This window comes from Cydia pomonella, chromosome 5 (assembly GCF_033807575.1).
Source record: "Cydia pomonella isolate Wapato2018A chromosome 5, ilCydPomo1, whole genome shotgun sequence".
NCBI classification, from domain to species: Eukaryota; Metazoa; Arthropoda; class Insecta; order Lepidoptera; family Tortricidae; genus Cydia; species Cydia pomonella.
Genome location: NC_084707.1, coordinates 18,488,326 through 18,507,708, shown reverse-complemented (window position 1 = coordinate 18,507,708; position 19,383 = coordinate 18,488,326). Strand labels below are relative to the sequence as shown.

Here is a 19,383-nt window from a genome sequence, read left to right as displayed (position 1 = left end):
GACAATAGAATCCAAATACTTCGAACTTGTATTAGGCCCCGCACGTTGAAATGACATTCGAATATGAAGGTCACTTGAATGTTATTTTGTCTCACTCAGTGAGCAAAATGCGATTTTGCTCACTGTTTTTAAGCAGCAAATTACCCTTGTTCCAGCTGCTGACGTGAAAAGAGTATTTGTATTGTATTGTACAGTCAACAAATGGGCAGTCTGCTTAGCAACATTTTATAATGGTTTATACGTCATTTACTGAGAACCGAGGACATTTTCAAAAACGGCTTAACCGATTACGTTCGCTGTACATAGTTTTCATTGAAATTAATGTTTTTTTTTTCAATATTTTTTGTATCCATAGTTCAAAATTTAATAGAATGTTAATAGATATAGGCGAATAGGCACATAACGTAGCGAATAAAAATACATTTAGTTGATGAATCACGACACATTATTACGAGTAGGAGTAGGAGTAGATAACAGGCATCAAGTATATTTATAACTTCGTTAAATGAAATATCGGATTTCAGTTGCATGTAATCACTATATCACTAATCAATTAAAGTGCTGTAACAAACAAGAAAGAAACAAAGACTGTTATTCTCCATACAAAGTCTATTAGTGTCTCGTAATTATAATAGATAGCCACGCCACCACCTATCACTTAGCGAAATTTTAAAATCATAACATTGTAGATACAATGTACAGTCTATAATATCTATATGCTACATGGTCAAAGTGCCAAAAATGTGTACACGACCTTATTTCTAAGACATTAAGGTAGTATACGTCTGAAGAATTGCAGGAAGACACATTTCCTCCCTCCTCACAAGCATACACACATATAAGTTCTTTCATCTATGTAAATATGTTTAGGTGGTTTATTGTTGATCCTTTTTACGTATCGATACCTTGATTGTAATATCTTGGCTTTAATTTTCGTTTAACACCATATACAATCTGAAGAGCTAGTTTTTTTTCATAACGGCTAAGCGCGATAACGGATAACGTTTCGATCCCTTTCCCTAATTGTCATATACGAACGATATGAGTACGAGTAAGTCTAAAGTATTTATTATAATAATAATCTTATACCTTTAAACGAGCAATTCTTGTATATATATTTCTGTGATCTCGGAAACTGCTCTAACGATTTCGCTGAAATTTGGTATATGGGGATTTTTAGGGGTATACAATCTATCTAGATTAGTCTTATGTTTGAGAAAACGCGTGTTTTCGAGTTTTCATGCGTTTTTCTTTCGACGCAGAATATGGTCGCTAATTTCGTGTTGCCGGCCACTGTCCGTCTGGTCCAGCGGGTTAAGACGCGGACTGCTAAACGAGTGTTACGGGTTCGAATTTCGCCCGGTGACTAACTTTTTTTTTAAATGTTCAAGTTTATATATAATTTTTTAATTTTTATTGTTTTAGACAAGTTTAATTTAGTAAAAAAATGTAGATAAGATTATCACCTATACACCACCATATTACAATAAATAGTTATAACCGAGCAATCCTCGGTCGCTCAGGTACTAATAATAATAAGGCGTAGGGATGTGACGACCCCATCGCCCGTTGGTTTTACTAGTGCAATCAGTCAACGCAGGGCAGCTTGTGGCGAGCTGTTGGGGAGTAGAGACCTCACGTACCCGAGTGCTCCTGGGGAGTTCTGTTACCCGCAAGGAGGGTGGGCGGGACAGGATTCTCTGCCTCTGGCTTGCCTTAGCCAGCCGGCCAGAGTGGAGTCGTTAGAGCTATAAGCTCCAGAGGTGGAAGTGAACAATTGCATAAGACGCGAGTTGGCACAGTGGCTGCTCGCAGCCACGGTAGAAAGCGGCGTACACCTGTCGACACCCCTGAGCCGCTCACACCGGTGTTGCCCTTGAGGCATCCTAGATGTCGCTTTTTGTGGGGGCCCATCTTGTGGGGGCGAGTCACCGTCTACCGGAAATAATATTGAATACCGTTTTAATAGGCAGGCGTCCGGTTTTTTATCCCATAGCCACTGGGCTAAATACTGATTTAGTCCATCGCTTTCACCCAATAGCCCAGTTCATTTTAGATTCCATTAACTCTCAAATAGTCGTTACACCCTGGGGTGCTGCCTCTGCGTGCGTCCCATGACACGGGCAAGGGCAACATCCGCTCGGTGTACCCCTTACATTTCATTCAAGTGTCAAAAGGGCCTCTACGTGATGGGTTCGGCTCCGTGCAGGGCTCCCAAAGGTCCGGAACACCATTGTTCCATGATGGGAAAGACATACAAATAATAACAATATATTCTTTATTGTGCACTACATAATGAAAAGGGAATACAGAAAAAGAACACACATTACATTAGGTAAAAATTCAGGCGGTCTTATCGCTCAATAGCGATCTCTTCCAGGCAACCATTTATTTAGTTCTAACAATAATAAACAGCCATAGAAAAGCCGGGTTAAGCTGGTATGGGACCCGTTACGGGTCACCCGTAGCACATACGCTTCACACAATTCGTTTAATTTATGCAAAACTACAAACCGGACGAATCTAACTTACCAACTTAATTCCCTATTATATATTTTACTAGAACAGAAATAGAAGCCCATTGAGCGTTTTGCAGATTTTGGTAGCTTAAAAAAATACACATCTTCTGTATAGATAGGTTCTGCATGAAAAAGAGTTTTTTGAGAAATTATTCGTTTTATGCCGAGCCGACCGACTTTATAACATGAAGAAGTGGAGGTCAAATCGCCTTACATAATATATGCACCTGAGATTTCGCTAATGTGACATAACCGTGGAGACTATACGTCTCTGTCATACTGTATAATATACTTGACTTGGTACATACTAGTTATGTATTCTGTAGCATTAGTTTATGAGACTGCTAGTTTAACAGTCCAGACGCGGTTTATTTATTTAGTATAAATTTTATTTTGACACTTGGAGAGACTTTACGCCTCCAAATTTTATTAGTATTAGTACTCTGACATTGGGCACCTTTTACATCTCCAGATTTAATGTGTTTTTAACCATAGAGACTATACATCTCTATTGTATTGTAGTAATTATTTATTTTAAGATTATTATAATGTAATGTTTACCCAGGTATTGGCTGTTGTATTTATAAATGTTGTTATGTATTTTTCATGTCACTATATGATGTTACTATAAATGTTGTATTGACTTGTAAAAGAGCCCTTGAGGCCTACTTGCAGAATAAATTTTGAATTTTACATTGGACATAACAATAATGAAGAAACGTAACTTTGTACTGCACCTATCAGTCATAACTTTTTGCACCTACTTGTCTGTAGTGCAGAAATAACTCGTTAGTTACACTCATTTATGAAGTAATGTTGTATCTTGATTGGAAGCACGGTGCGTGCACAGGGTGCGCGTGGACACGTGCAGGATCTACCAAAAGATTTCAACGCGCAGTAAGTACATAAGTAGATCTGCGTGGTAACAAATTGTTGGTAACAAAAAAACAAAACAACAACAAAAGGCGACCGATTCGACTTTTTTGCGTTGATCACAAAATGATGTCGGTCTCTTTCTGCAAGACGTTCTGAGAACACCTATGCGGCTATTACCTACGACATTAACAAGAAAAAAATGTATTAAAACTCGCCTGCTCGAAAATTTGTATAACAATACGTATAATTTACAGCTTCGAATAAATAATAGGTCGCTATTTTTCATTTAATTACTTACTAAGACCTATAACTTAAATAATGGATATTTTTTATTTGACTATTCGAATGTTGCAAAATAAGACTCCATTAATAAATTGTGCTTTTAGACGGAACTGAATGCGAGTGTCCGAAGGTCCGGTGGTTTCACTTACACTTTCTACAAAAATATTCGGCGCTAACTATATATAATAGTCGAAGTAAGTATGCAAGCTCATAGTTATTATTAATTTATAGTCAACGATAGTGCTATTGGTAAGCCTTAGCTTTACTTGCTCCGTACCTATATAACCTACTTAGGTACTTATCTAGTTTAAGTAGACTAGCTAGACACTGCTGTCTAATCATAAATCAGAGGCGTTGCAAAAAGAAAAGGACAGTGTTCATTTATGAGTTGTTGCTGTAAATATGTTGGTCTAATCATCAGTAACAAGGGAACAATGTATGTAACATAAGTAATTAGGCAATAAACGACCAATATTTGTCAATAAGCGGGTCACACAGAGCGAGCGAGCGAGCACGTACGTGCGAGGCAATTTCCTCACGCACAAACCGGCCAGTGTAGATGTGCCTCGACCGAGGCGGCGCGTGCGTTTTCCTCGCCTGAGCGCGCCGCCTCGGCCGAGGCACGTCTACAGTAGCCGGTTTGTGGGTGAGGAAATTGCCTCGCGCGTATGCTCGCTCTGTGTGGACTCGGCTATTAACGCTCTAGATTTTTAGTACCTAAAGCCTAAAAACGTGACTACTAGTCAGGCTATTTGAAACTTATACCTAGGAACTATATTTTTAGATATGTGGTAAGCTAAGCTTGAATAAAAAATAGTTATTTGTACAACAAGAGAGCAAAGTTTGATATTTCTTCGAGTGCTTGTTTTGAGTCCCGTGCAAGCGAAAGATTCTATAATAGGTTCACGAGCGTAGCGAGTGAATCTAATTTTGAATCTTGAGCGTAGTAAGGCACTCATACTCACTATTTCACTCATGTTTTCTGAAGGTATTCTAACAATTAACTTTAATTACCACAATAAAACAAAACGAAAGAAATTTCAATAAAATAATACGAAAATAATGAATTAATGACAGTTCAATCGACAACTTTTTTTTGTAAGAAAAAAAACTTTGTAAGATACGGTCCGAATTGCGGATACTACTATTTGTCAACTACAGTAGAGATATTTAAAAGTAGTTAAATATAATTATTTACCATGTAACAATTCCGTAAATTTGTATAAGTTCATTATTTTGTTTGTATAATAAAATACGTAAAATATGGAGTTTTATTAAATTTTAAACATTTATTTAATAATTTTCATTAATTAATTATTACGAATGAAGACTCGTAGGGTGTTTTGGAACGATGCGGTCTGCCTTATTTCGGGGGTCTATTATAAACCGTTAATATACCGTTGAATTACGTATGCACTTTTTTGTCTCTTTCTTTTTGCTAATGACGTGAAAGGGACAAAGACAATAGAATCCAAATACTTCGAACTTGTATTAGGCCCCGCACGTTGAAATGGTCACTTGAATGTAATGTCTCACTCAGTGAGCAAAATGCGATTTTGCTCACTGTTTTTAAGCAGCAAATTACCCTTGTTCGAGCTGCTGACGTGAAAAAATAGACAGGCGTCCATGGAGAAACTATAAGGATTGCTTATTGACTACAGAGCCCTAAAAAACTAGATAAAAGGATCACCCGGACTGTAGCTGGTTCAAATACGATGCGGAACGAGTAATCTAACTCCTACCTATATGAGTCCTCTAGGCAGTCTCTTCTCTACTCGAACCACAAAATGTTATGAGCTTCAAGACAGAATAAGATACCTACTGGCAATGGTACTCAAATATTATTTTGCTTAGCCGCATACTCTGTAATCAATACAATACAGCAGATCGATGGTATTAACTTAGGACGGTTCAAAAGTGCTGACACACGCTGGGATGCTTCCCATGAGAGATGAGAGCCATAAGCGGCACGGCTTTTGCCAAGGTTTCGAAATAAAACCATCTGGTCTTTTGGCATTCGCCTGGCATTAACCTGGAGGCTTGGCTTAGGCCTGGCAAGAGGTACTTCTGGGACACAGTTAATATTAGAAATGCAGATCACGCAACCTGATGAGCCCATTTGTTTCTGTCTAAAAGGTTGGAATGGAATACTGCCCACGTCCATATTTCCTATTAATTTACGTGAGAAGACACTTCATGTAATAAAACAATGTCGGGGCAATATCAGCAGAATATTTCAATTGCTAGAGAATAATTAACACAAAACCGCATTTAGTAAATACCAAACGGATTTGAATGGCATGAACGCACGCAATCAATAATTATTTACAAACAGTTGCATTTTATAATGCGCATTCTTAGTTCGACGAGTGTGTATAACAATAGTTCATTGACAACCGTATACCTAGCATTTGACTTGACTTAAAGGGCGCATTCGATATCCCTTTAAATTAAATTAAATCGAGAAACAGTTTTCAATTCAACGTCTTTTAATCGGCTTCCGAAGACCAACAACATCAATTTTTTTTCTGTACCTACCTATTAAAGGCAAGAACCCCCTATAAAAATGTCAAACACTCGTACAAATGCATGTCTTTTTCTAAATCTCTATAGGCGAGTCCACACAGAGCGAACATACGCGCGAGGCAATTTCCTCGCGCACAAACTATCAAGTGTAGACGTGCCTCGGCCTAATTGTTTTATTCGTATCAAATCGTATTTAAGTATGCAAGATAGGAGATTATGTTCATGATTTGTAACAACATAACAACTAGGTATTGCCATTACGTTCTACAGAAGACGTAAGGAGTGTGTGATCGAGTATAAGGGAAATGTTGAAAGAAACTAATCTGAAGTGAACAACAATGGCAGAAACTGGAGCGCCTGGTGTTGCTGCTAGTGAGGCAATACCCGCTCCCACGGACACTTTCAACACTGATATAACCAGCGATAGCTGCACGTTGCTACTGCCAACGAGGAGTAATAGAGTAGCAGAAATATATTTGGGCGAAAATGTACACCTATGTTATATGCTGTACTTACATACACACGCGCTGAGGTATTCTAGATCAGTGACTCACGGTTTTTTTTGGAACGAGCTGCCCACACTACCTCATAAAATTATGGTCAGTGCTCTGGAGATGTGTTGACTCAATCCTAACTTTACTATCATTAATATTTTAATGTTAATTTAATTTTAATACCTATTGCTATTATTTCAATCACGATTTAATTACGTTATGCCGACTAACTGGTAAAACATTTAAATAGCATCAGATGCCAAATTTCCGCCTTCCATATGTTACCAATACTTACAACTTGCTTGCTTGTGCCTTATCGTGGAACTTGGAAGGTAAGTATATAGTTTTAAAATATGAACATCGTCATGTTATGAAGGCTTGCGTAGGTATGCATAAAATACTAAAGTAAACGTTTGGATGTGGAATGGCCTTCAACGTCTAGCTAAGCGAGATGTTAAATTCGTACAGTAAAATCAATGATAAAGTCATCATTAAAAATAGCCAATACTGTTCACTGCTTACTGCATTAAAGACGCTAGTCGATTTCCACCGGTGCTCTCGTAAGTCGTAAGTCGTAACCTGTGTGCTTATATCCGTTTATTGTTCCGATTTTACACAATCAAGCAGGGAAAGTAAACCTATATCGTACATGGACAATAAAAAAACAAAACAGTGAATATGAAAGTGATATTACCAAGCTCTCGTCATCCTGGTTCATCTTTTTCTCCGCATGGTTCCCGTGGAACACCCGCGGCTACGCCACGGCTACTGTCCAGGTAAGGGACCACACTGCACCATCGGACGTCACAACAACACACCGCATTCCATCACTGCATCCGCGTCCAACATATGATCGGTACTGACGTCACACGCTTTCTCGCACAACACAAGGTTATGTTCACGGTGTCCCAAGCACTACACTAAACATCGGATTAACAGTACTGAGTACACACTGATTTCAATTTTGATGATTATTTTCGATCGTCGCGTGTGAAGGGAATGCGATAGTGACGCATGTAACGACTTTCGCGCACGAAGCAACTGAGTGAAGCGGGGCGTCGTGGCAGCGCGGGCGCACGCTCCACGTAACGGCACGAACCCCCGCCGCGCGCCGCGACCCCGGTGGACCTGCCCTCTCGCACCTTGCCGCCGCCGCGGCCTGCGCCGGCGCCGCCGCGCTGCCTCCACTTGCTCCATCAGCTCTTCCTACACGAGTTAAACGATATGAATGGGTGCAATTGATAACAATACTAATTGTCCTAAGGAGCTTAGTGAATTTCAGTTAAAATTCTTAATTCGAGTTATAATTTAATAAATATATATCGCGGTTAATAAGCTTTTTTCATTTTAGACGCGGTTTTGACGTGGTCCGTTCGGATTTCTCTAGAAGAGTTTTACTGTATGATGCATAAAAAATAATAACCCTGAAAATAATAATTATTTGTTTTATAAGGGGACAAAGTTGTTGTTTAACCGCTCATGCTAATATAGATACCCGAAAAGCGAAAGAAAGAAAGAAGTGGAATCTTAAGCTTTGCGAGGATTTTAAGGCACGAGCGTTAAACAAATTTTACAGTACATATGGTGCTACTTTACCGCAATAGTGCGAAAATTAGCATATTACGTTACTGTGTCGAACATTTAAAGGACCATATGTACTGTAAAACGTTGTACGATACATGTGCGAATAGGTAATTCGCAACTCGTGTCGATTTAAAACACTACTTTCGGTCGTGTTTTAATTTATCACCACTCGTTGCGAAATTCCTATTTTTCGCACTTGTATCGTAATGTACTATTGCCTCCGAGTGAAACACAAAATTTTTCACCACACCAACGCGAGAAAAATAATAACTATGAAATACCAAAAAAATCTAATCCAAATGAACTACTTACATAAAAAAATTATCATTCATAATCTGCCTGCAATCTGATTACTTTGCCCCACATGTGGATAAAATGCAACTTTCTCATTAGTTTTTGAATAATCAAGAGGGCCTTTACCAGTTCGTGTGGTGAAAAATAAAATATATCAGTAATACAGATCACACATGATTACATGATTATTACATACAGCCATAGAGGAATCATGTTACGGCTCATTGCAATTTGCGTTCATTATTTTTTCACCACACCAACTGGTAAAGGCGCTCTTGATTATTTAAAAACAAATGAGAAAGTTGAATTTTATCCACATTCGTGCAAAGTAATCAGATGCAAATTTTGAGTTGTTTCCTTATTTTAGCTGGTGGAATTGATTTTAAATGATGATTTTGAATGATACATTTTATATTAAGTTCATTTGGATTTGATTTGGGGTGATTTTTTGGTATTTCATAATTAGTATTTTACTCGCGTTGGTGTGGTAAAATATTTTTTGTTTCACTCGGAGGCAAAGTTTGTTTAACCCTCGTGCCTTGAAACCCTCGCAACGCTCAAGACTCCACTCCTCACACCACTAGCTACGCTTGTGGTTCAATTTTGGAATCTTTTTCGCTTGCTCGGGTATCAGTATTAGCACGAGCGGATAAACATCAACTTTGCCCCCTTGTAAAACTAATAACTATTTCACTGTTGGCTCGTAATTATCGTAATTAACATATTATCCGTAATTCAACAACAATATCCGTGTGACGAAGTAGACCTTTTTGTGGAATGCCCCAAACTGCCCTTACCAGGATATGGATCCGGGACATCCTGATTTGCATGCAAGGCCACTACCGACTTGGCTAATAAGTTTAAGTATATAATTCAGAATCTTGAGCATAATTGAGGTGAATTGAAGGCCGAGGTATAAAAAACTCACAAATTAGGTAGAGAGCAAATCCCCGATTAGACGTAGAAGTTATGTCGAATTCCAAATTGGCTCCCAATATCCCGGTGGCCTAGAATTACGAGGTCAAAGACCCCAAATTTTCTAAGTCCCAATATCCTGGAGTCCCGGTGACGGTTTCCCAGAATCCATGAGTCCTAATTCCTGGAGTCCCTGAATCAAAGAATCTCGATCACAAAGTCTCGGTTTCCAAGTGTCCTGCATTCCCGGATACTCAGTGTCACGTAATCCTATATGATTTGCCCCGGAATTCTGGTGCCCTGCATTTTAGAAGCCCAGGGCCCGATTTTATAAAGTTACAAGTTACAAGAGTACAGGTTACAGGCACCTGTAATGCACTGTGAACGGCTATAGGTGTTGTATAAATACACACAGATAATTACAGTTGTAAACAAGTAAACTTGTAACTTTACAAAATTGGGCCCACGGCTTCTAAAATCCCGGATCCCCGTTGACCCAGGATATTAAAAACCGCAGAACCTGTTGGAGTTCCAGAGACTTCGGTATCGTCCGTCACGCCCGTGCCAGTAATCCCGAAATCCCGAAGTCCTGGAATGTCAGTGTCACACAACTATTTTAAAATTACATTTTAATAATTATGATAGTTTTATTTTCACCACACCAGCTGGTAAAGGCTTTTGATTGTTCAAAAACTGACGAGAAAGTTACATTTTGTCTGCATGCGGGGCAAAGTCAAATGTAATTTGATTCAAATTTTGAGTTGGTCCCTTGTATTGGCTGGAAGAATTTACTTTTAAATGATGATTTTGAATGATAAATGACGTTCATTTGGATTTAATTTTCTTTGATATGTTACAGTTATTTTCAAATTCAAAATTAATTATTATTTATTTCATTGGAAAACGTCTGTGCCGACAATGTCTGACCGCAATCACATGCACAAAAGTACAATGTATGGAAAGTGGAGGTACAATGAAAACAAAAAATGTGACTCGTTCAAATACTGGCGCCTCACCCGCCTGGGTCAACGGAGTGGCTAGATGTAACATCTAGTTTGAATGTAAAATCCTTAGCGTTAGCGCATCCCAATCTCATTCCATTCATTCGTTCATTCGTACCTTCGTGTAAATTCGTGTTTCGTGTCATAGCGGTTATATACTCATTATTACTAAACTTAATTGTCAAGTCAATTCAATCTATAATTTTCGCTTATTTGTGTCTTATTAATTTTCGTGTGTCCGCTATCCACATTAGGCGCTTTGTTCGGTATTTACTCCACGAGTCTTGAATTTTACGTGGCAGTTTTACTAAATACAGAAGCCGCTCGCGCAAAAGCTGACATAAATTTAGGTTAAGCTAGATTTTCTACAAAACCTTAAATAAAATCTCAATAAACATTATACATTAAGTGTTTCATGAGATATATATAGTATATTGATATGACCAGTATAGTTGATGATGGTGCTGAACTTGCAGCCAGAAATGATTTGAAAGATCATGCCGGCGACGGTGATAATTCTGAAAACATTGGAACAGCGCCACCGGCTTCTCTGCCTCAGGGCGAGGAGCATGCTTCAGTCGTGGCGGCACATTACAATCACCTCGAAGAGAAGGGACTGAAGGAAAGGTTTAACTCTCCTATATTTTACTTGAGAAACTTTAACAATTGGGTGAAAAGCGTTCTTATTCAAGAATATACTGATAAAATACGGGAAAAAGATTATGGAAGACCATTAAGAGTTCTCGACATTTGCTGTGGTAAAGGTGGTGATTTAAGTAAATGGCAGAAAGCTAGAGTAGAACGTGCAGTTTTTGCAGACATCGCGGAGGTTTCAGTGCAACAGTGCCAGACACGCTACGAAGACCTGCGGCGCCGCTGTGGGCGGCTCTTTGCCGCGGAGTTCATTGCTGCAGACTGCACCAAAGATACTCTGAGGGACAAGTACCGTGACCCATCAATCAGTTTTGATGTTGTCAGCTGTCAATTTGGACTACATTATAGTTTTGAGAGTTTAGCTCAAGCTCGTAGAATGCTGACTAACATATCTGAGTGTTTGAAACCTGATGGTTATTTTTTTGGAACTATTCCTAATGCTTATGAAATAGTGTCAAGAGCACAGAAATCACCTGATGGAGCTTTTGGAAACAAAATCTACAATATTAAACTGCTGTTTGACCCGAAGGAAGGCTATCCATTATTCGGAGCCAAATATGACTTCCATTTAGAAGGAGTAGTAGACTGTCCGGAGTTTCTGGTTAATTTCCAATTATTTGTTAAACTTGCCGCAGAGTATGGCTTAGAACTTGTTTACAGTGCTGGGCTTGCAGATTTTTATAAAGACCATTGTGAAAAATATAAAACACTGTTGAATAGAATCATGTGTTTTGAAAGTTATCCTGCTCCACCCGGCAAGCAGCTTATTGGAGAAGAGACTGATTATACACATGCTAAAGAACATTGGGAACAAATGGAGAAGAAGTCTGATAGAGATAGAATTGGGACTATGAGCCAGAGGGAATGGGAAGCTGCAAGTGAGTAGAGCCAGACCAAGATAACTCTGCAGCGATTTTTATACCACAGACATGCAAGTATTATTTAAAATGCCACACTTCTATGAAATTATGGCCTATCAATAACACTTGCATGTCTGTGCTATAAAAATCGCATGTAGTGTTACCATGGTCTTAGTCTAATGAGCTGCCAGTCTGATAATTCATTAGCTATGTAATGTATACCTAGTTGATTGTCTATTTCTTAGCCAAGCAAACTAGTAATACAATTGAATCTAGATAAATGGAAATAGTATTAATAACTTAAAGGATCATTACTGAGATAAAGGGCATCTTATATATTCTTTGTTTGTTACAGCTATCTACATGGCGTTTGCATTCAAAAAACTGAAGAGTACTTGGGACGCCAATGGAAAACCAGTGTATAGCAAAAGTTCAGCAGATCAATCAAAAAGTAAATGATAAAAGTGATGCATTGACCTACTTCGGTATTGTAATGATTTGTCATATAATCTATATGTCATAACATTAGATTTTTTGAAAATGCCTACCTAATCTGAGTTAATATAAAATAGGTATCATGAATAAGCAAAATATGAATTTTCTAGTTATTGATTATTTAACAATCAAAACATGGTGATATCAGGTATGTGGTGCTACTAAAATCATCATTGCCTGGCGTGAGGTAACTTTAATATGATATTTTTTATTGTTAAAAAAAAGTAAGCTTCTCCACTACCTAAAATATGTCAGAAATTGGTAAATTTAAAGCTATTACAACATTGATTGCTTAGATATGATTGGAAAATATGTATTGACTATTGTACATTGACATATCTAAAGATGGACCTTACGGACAATAGGAATGGGGTCAGTATGTTCTGCAGTCTAACGCAACTAGTTGCAACCAATTGCGCGCGTGATGCGAACTCATCAAGCAATCGCGTTGTGGCATTAGACTGCACTATTGGCTCGAATTCTGTGATTAGCCGCCACTGAACTAGCACCATTCTTAGTGCCCTTAAGGCCCGTCCTTAAATATATGTCAGTGGTATTGTATTAAAACTAATTTTTACAAGTGCATCATTGATCTGAACAAAACTTTATTTATATGTGACCAGTTAACTGACCTACTATTTTATTATATGAATTGATACCTCGTTTAAATTTATTACTCGAAGCCGTATGGCGTGGCCATTTCATTCGATACTTATTTGACAAAGTTAGTTGTAGGTAAAATTAGCAAAGACCGAATAATTTGAGGAATGGGATACAATTCAACCCATTGAAATATATCATAACAATTTAAAGCGTCTGTCGAAACAAAGTCATAAGTTAGTCTGGCAAACACAAAATTGACAGTCAGCAAGAACCAGGAAAACTATACTCATCCCTTTCTTTCGGCTCAGCATTGCTCCAAAAGCCAATGGGGAAGGCGGCTGCCAAACTTTGCTACTAGGTGGCGCCACTAGAGTGTGTGACATGACATTAGTTTGGCCCCGCCTTTTTTCTTTGAATAAATAAATTATCATAATGGAAATGTGAGTTACCACAATCGAATAAGTTTTGTATTAATTTAATGAGATATTTATGTACCGGTCTAAATAGTTTTTAATATTAGACATGATCAGAGGTGGGAACTTTGAATCTGCATTGATATCTCTGTAAGAATTTACATCACAGGCGAATTCTGTTGGTGCCTCATAATCGACATTTAATGCTGGATTCAATTGAAAATTATTATTTTGGTCGTAAAATATTAACTTGTTGATATTGTACATTTTCCTTCATATTCTAAGGATAATATTTTCGAGTGAAAACAGTACATAGCCAAATATACTTAACCTATCTATGAGGTCTTTTTTAGGGTTCCGTAGTCAACTAGGAACCCTTATAGTTTCGCCATGTCCGTCTGTCTGTCTGTCTGTCCGACGCTTTGCTCCGTGGTCGTTAGTGCTAGAAAGCTGAAATTTGGCATGGATATATTTATTTATTTATTGTTCGGAGAACCAACAGCTATAAATTGCACAGTAGTTATATATATAAATAACAAAGAGCCAATCATAGGTTCCCACCGGCAGCAACAGGTTAACAGATAACAGGTAGATAGAGGATTGGTTAGCGCTAGATTTTTTTTCTTTTTTTTTTACGTGTTACCACTAATATTTTTAAATATTAATACTTATTATATTATATACTGAACAAAGCAACCAAAACTTATTAGTAAAATTAATACGTTAATCGATACAATAATATGCCAATGCCAAGGCATACGACTCTCTCACTCAAGTAATTTGTCTGTTAGAATCCGTCTTATAGTTGTGATGTTGCTATTAAAAACGTCTATATCCCGCTCCTTCGTTAGTTCATTTAGACTTTTACCAGCTCGTAGTAGAAAGCTATTCTTTCTGTTTTTACGCGATGAAAAAGGAATTGAGAGGGGAGGGAAGTATCTTTTAGACCTAGATGGAGTATTGAAGGAGAGCTTAGCGAGCAATTCAGGACAATCAATGTTACCATTTAAAATATTAAGTATATAAGTAATATCTGCAATCTGTCGACGTTTATGTACTGGGATAAGGTGATGTTTTTTGCAAATATTGTCATAATTGGATGAATTATAAGGAGTTTTCAAGGATATAAATCAATAAAGCCGACAAAGTCGTACAATAAAATCTAAAAATTTAATTTTTTTAGGGTACCTCCCCTACACGTAAAGTGGGGGTGAACATTATTTTTTGCTTCAACCCTACAGTATGGGATATCGTTGGAAAGGTCTTTCAAAACTAATAGGGGTCTTCAACAAACATTTCTTAATAAAGTGAATATATTTGGAGATAATTGCTCCGAAAGAAAAAAATGTGTCCCCCCCCCCCCCTTTAACTTTTGAACCATAGGTCCAAAAAATATGAAAAAATTCTTGGAAGTGGAGCTTAAGAAAAACATTAAATGAAAACTATAGCGGATATGATCGGTTTAACTGTTTTTGAGTTATCGCAAAAAGTTTCCCCTTCATAATAAAAAGACGTACACCCGCAGTTCATCCCTTGGTTAACAATCTACCATACTTTAAGCTCCAGTTTAGCTTATTGTGACGGAAGAGTAACTACGGAACCCTACTCTGAGCATGGCCCGACATGCTCTTGGCCGGTTTTTATTTCCTTTTACGGTTGCCTTGCGTTCCCGTAAAAGTGCTTTTAACTATGTTACAGTCAGATGTCCATATTTTCATGAGGATCAATTTTATTGCGTTAAACAGACGACTATTACCTAGGTACATGAAAATATCCTACATGCTCCTGTCAAAACAAAACTTTTTAGGGTTCCGTAGCAAAATGGCAAAAAACGGAACCCTTATAGATTCGTCATGTCCGTCTGTCCATCCGTTTATGTCACAGCCACTTTTTTTAGAAACTAAGAATTATACTGTTCAAACTTGGTAAGTAGACTATGTGTTCTATGAACCGCATTAAGATTTTTACACAAAAATAGAAAAAAAACAATAAATTTTGGGGGTTCCCCATACTTAGAACTGAAATTGAAAAATACATACGTGTGGGGTATCTATGGATAGGTCTTCAAAAATGATATTGCGGTTTCTAATAACATTTTTTCCTAAACTGAATAGTTTGCGCGAGAGACACTTCCAAAGTCGTAAAATGTGTTCCCCCCTGTAACTTCTAAAATAACAGACTGATAAAACTAAAAAATATATATGATAGCCATGCAAATTTTCACCGAAAATTTGTTTGAACGAAATCTAGTAAGTAGTTTTTTTAATATTTCATAAATGGTACGGAACCCTTCATGGGCGAGTCCGACTCGCACTTGGCCGCTTTTTTATTTAAATGGCTTCAAAACTTTATCCGACAGTTTCTCGGCCTCAGATACAAAGTTTAATACTTATGCAGAGAGTAGGGATTGCAAACCGGATTGATTTTCAATCCGGCCGGATCCGGCTGGATTTTGGCCATAATCCGGCCGGACCGGATCCGGTTTGGTATAGGGATATCAAAATTAATTAAATGACATATTTTTCTAGTTTTTTGCGTAATACGTATTCCTAAATCTATAATTTGAAGTTAATAAATAACTTCTTAACAATAAAATAACCCTTAGTAGTAAAAAGTGTGACCTTGTCAATATCACTTAAAAACCCAAATATGAAATCGGTCATTTATTATATATAACCATTCACAAGTGCTCAAATTTTCGTTTACAATTATAAATTTGATTAGTTTCCAAAGCCCGGTAATGGGACGTGGGGTGGGAATTGGAACTATTTGAAATGACAAGTTTTCGTAACTGTTCCTTGATTGAATTCTTTGTAACGTTGACATCCATTCTAGTAAGAAAATAAGATATTTTACTATTAACCAAAATGATATTAAATTTTCCCTCATTTTTTGCCCAAGAAAGTAGTAGTCTGTATGATTTAAAAAAAATACCTTTTTTTTATTTACAGAAAAGTATATTGGTCAAATTTTAGGGAATGGAACACGACTTACACAACACGACGATCTCATGTGAAAAATAATAGAGTGTAGAATTGAAATCCATCGCGGAAAGGGACTCCTTAAGAAAAGTTACATGGATCAAATAAAGAATTGGCTAGACGTAGAGTAGCATGTACCATTAAGGAAATTGCATAAGATTGGATGAAATTGTAAATACAAAAGATTCTCTCTCAAATTTGAATAGAAAATAAACAATATTTTATCATATATATATATAAACTCGAAGTAAACTAAAGATTATCAATGTTATCATTTCATTTCATACATTCATTTTCAATACAAACTTACAATCTTATATTCATTCACACATGTAACACATATTGATTAGCCCAGCTCTAGTCGGTTGAGTACTGCCGACTTAATCCTGCTCATTTGTTTACTTTTAATCTCCTATCACAACATTATGACACTCTTTTCTTCTCTTTAGCATAAATTACAAATGCCTTCCATGGCATCTCCATCGTTTAATATTTCCTTCTATTACAGTATTTATGTAATCGTCGTATCGTGCCACCAACATGAAAGGCAACTTCTGTTCCCAGTCATCGTCATAATAAATATATTTTTATTTAACTAAATTTAAACGTTTTCATTCGTTTTATGCTCTGTTCAAGTTCATACCTCTCATCCGTCGCCTTTTCCTCATCTAAACCGCACTGTGCGTGCTGTATTTAGGCGTTTTTTTTTATTTGACCGGATCCGGTGATTTTTACCGGATCCGGTAGCTCCTGAAAAGTGCCGGATCCGGCCGGATTACCGGATCCGCCGGACCGGATTGCAATCCCTAACAGAGAGTTTAATTATGAAGTTTTATTAAACATTAACCAATGTTATATAACAAAAGTTATATAAATATTTTTTTTAAGTTATAAATTTCATACAACGAGTTGGTCGAGTTGTCTCAAACTCTAGTGGCGCCACCTACGATTAGCTTACAGCCGCCTTTCCCATATTACAACAACACTTATCGAAATCAGGGGGCCTACCGCGAAAACCGATTTTCGCAAATTGCGGGGATCTTTCTTTTCGCCCCGCGAAAATCGAAGTTCGTCAATTGGCTACTTGACAGTTTTTTGTAAATAATGTCAAACGATCTTAATTTTCCTGAGGATCAAATGTCTATATAGGACTCATGGCATTTAAGCAACACAAAGGTCAGAAATGAGAGTTAAACTCTGACGCACTCGACGATTGAAACGCCTCTAACAAAATGATAAGGTGGTGTGACGTCACATTATATAAGTCTGTCCTAAATGTATGGAAGATCAAGGAAATTGCCATTTTGACCCTGAAATATTGCGTTTATATGTATAGTTGTCATACATTTAATTTTTCAAAAAAATGTAAGGAATCGAATGGTACCATTTTCATTTCTAGTTTTAAAAGACAATAAAAAAATATTTTGAGGGTTTGGAGCCTTGTATTTTTTTATAATCTCAATATAATTTTTTAAATTCCACTTTTTTATAATGGATGGCTCATTTTCTATCCATTTAGCTAAATTTTGTTATAATATTCAACATGTGTCAAGTACCCAATTGCGTGAAGCTGGAGTGGAGAAACTGCATCGTTCGGGCGTTCTCGGCATAGTTCGGCCCAGCATTGCTACGAGCAATTATTAAGGTTGGCAGAAATTGACATTAAATATAAGACATAGAATCGAAAGAATGCATAAAAATAAGTCATCTCAGAAATATGATATCGCAAAAAAAATGAATAGAGTAAAATTTTTGATTAAAATTTCAAGATTCGGTTTAATTCCCAGAAAAAGTAAGCAATTTTCAAATTTTTTTTTTAAATTCTTTGAATGCAATATTACTTACTTTTTAAAATAAAATAAAGTCTTCTTTCAGCAAAATATCCTATCTACGATATTTAAGGTACTTTCCCTTGATGTCCCATAGTCTTGGGACGCCCTGTATAGTGTTAAACCATGGTTAAAAACCTTATAACAATTTCAATATAGCCGGTCAAACAAGTTAGACAGTAGAAAAAGGCGCGAATTTAAAATTTTCTATGGGACATTTCGCGATTTTTGTCATTTCATAAGGACCCTTCGCCCCTACATTTTATAAATTTGCCGCTTTTTTCTACTGACGGATATGGCTATAGAATACTACTGTAGAAAGGGAAAAAACATTTCTCTCAAGCGCCAATTACATTTTAGCACCAATTACGAAAACGGCTATAACCGCGATAATCGAAGTTCGTCAATTGCGGGCATTTTTCTCTTTCAATCTAATGACCTCTAAGTGAGAGTAAAAGAGAAAGATCCTCGCGATTTGTGAATTTCGGTTGTCCATTTCGTTAACAATATTTGAAATGTAAAAAATACTTTGTCTCTGACCTCCTAAGTCCCGATGTCCTTATATAAGGACAAATTCAAATCGTATTATGAACTGCAATGGAATAAAAGGTTCAAAATTCAAAAATGACTGGGACTTAGGAGGCTAATTGCCAAAAATGTTCAACGTTTGATATTTTTGCATATGAACCATTTTTTAACATTATATATTGTAAACGATGTGCTCACATTTGGTGAAACCGAAAAAATATCATTTCTCGGGCCCGAAATGGGCTATAACCGCGAAAATCGAAGTTCGTCAATTGCGATTATTTTTCAATGCCACTCTAATTACGTCTTAGTGAGAGTAAAAGAGCAAGATCCCCGCAATTTGCGAATTTCGGTTTTCGCGATAGGCCCCGGTTTCAGGCTCGATAAAGTGTAAATGTAATTGGTACTTCAAAAGTTTCGTTCAACCTCCAGTCCGTTTATAAGCACCTTGGCTGTCAACTTGACTAAAATTGTTGCCAGTATAAAATATGAGCCTAAGAAGTCATTCACCTGAAGTTGCACTCGCTTG

General features: G+C 37.1%; 2 protein-coding genes across 3 annotated transcripts in view; one reads left to right on the top strand and one right to left on the bottom strand.

Annotated features, from left to right (window-relative positions):
• Positions 1–7,741, bottom strand: part of LOC133517969 (ral guanine nucleotide dissociation stimulator) — a 68,601-nt gene extending 60,860 nt beyond the window's left edge. For both annotated transcript variants that reach the window (XM_061851483.1, XM_061851484.1), the window contains exon 1: positions 7,392–7,741. In XM_061851483.1, the coding sequence (XP_061707467.1) occupies positions 7,392–7,415 (24 nt within the window). In that variant the 5' untranslated portion in view covers positions 7,416–7,741. The remainder of the gene's footprint in view (positions 1–7,391) is intronic.
• A 2,871-nt stretch (positions 7,742–10,612) lies between these two features.
• LOC133517966 (mRNA cap guanine-N7 methyltransferase) lies at positions 10,613–13,163 on the top strand. Its single transcript, XM_061851463.1, has 2 exons — positions 10,613–12,023; positions 12,361–13,163. Exons 1-2 carry the CDS (start codon positions 10,931–10,933, stop codon positions 12,462–12,464), a joined length of 1,197 nt encoding a protein of 398 aa, XP_061707447.1. The 5' UTR covers positions 10,613–10,930; the 3' UTR covers positions 12,465–13,163.
• Positions 13,164–19,383: the final 6,220 nt, after the last annotated feature.

Bases quoted from the DNA above. Each gene is read 5' to 3' on its own strand.
- LOC133517966 (XM_061851463.1), top strand. From the start codon at position 10,931: ATGACCAGTATAGTTGATGATGGTGCTGAACTTGCAGCCAGAAATGAT. The intron at 12,024-12,360 runs GTGAGTAGAGCC...TGTTTGTTACAG, and splicing joins GAGGGAATGGGAAGCTGCAA to CTATCTACATGGCGTTTGCA.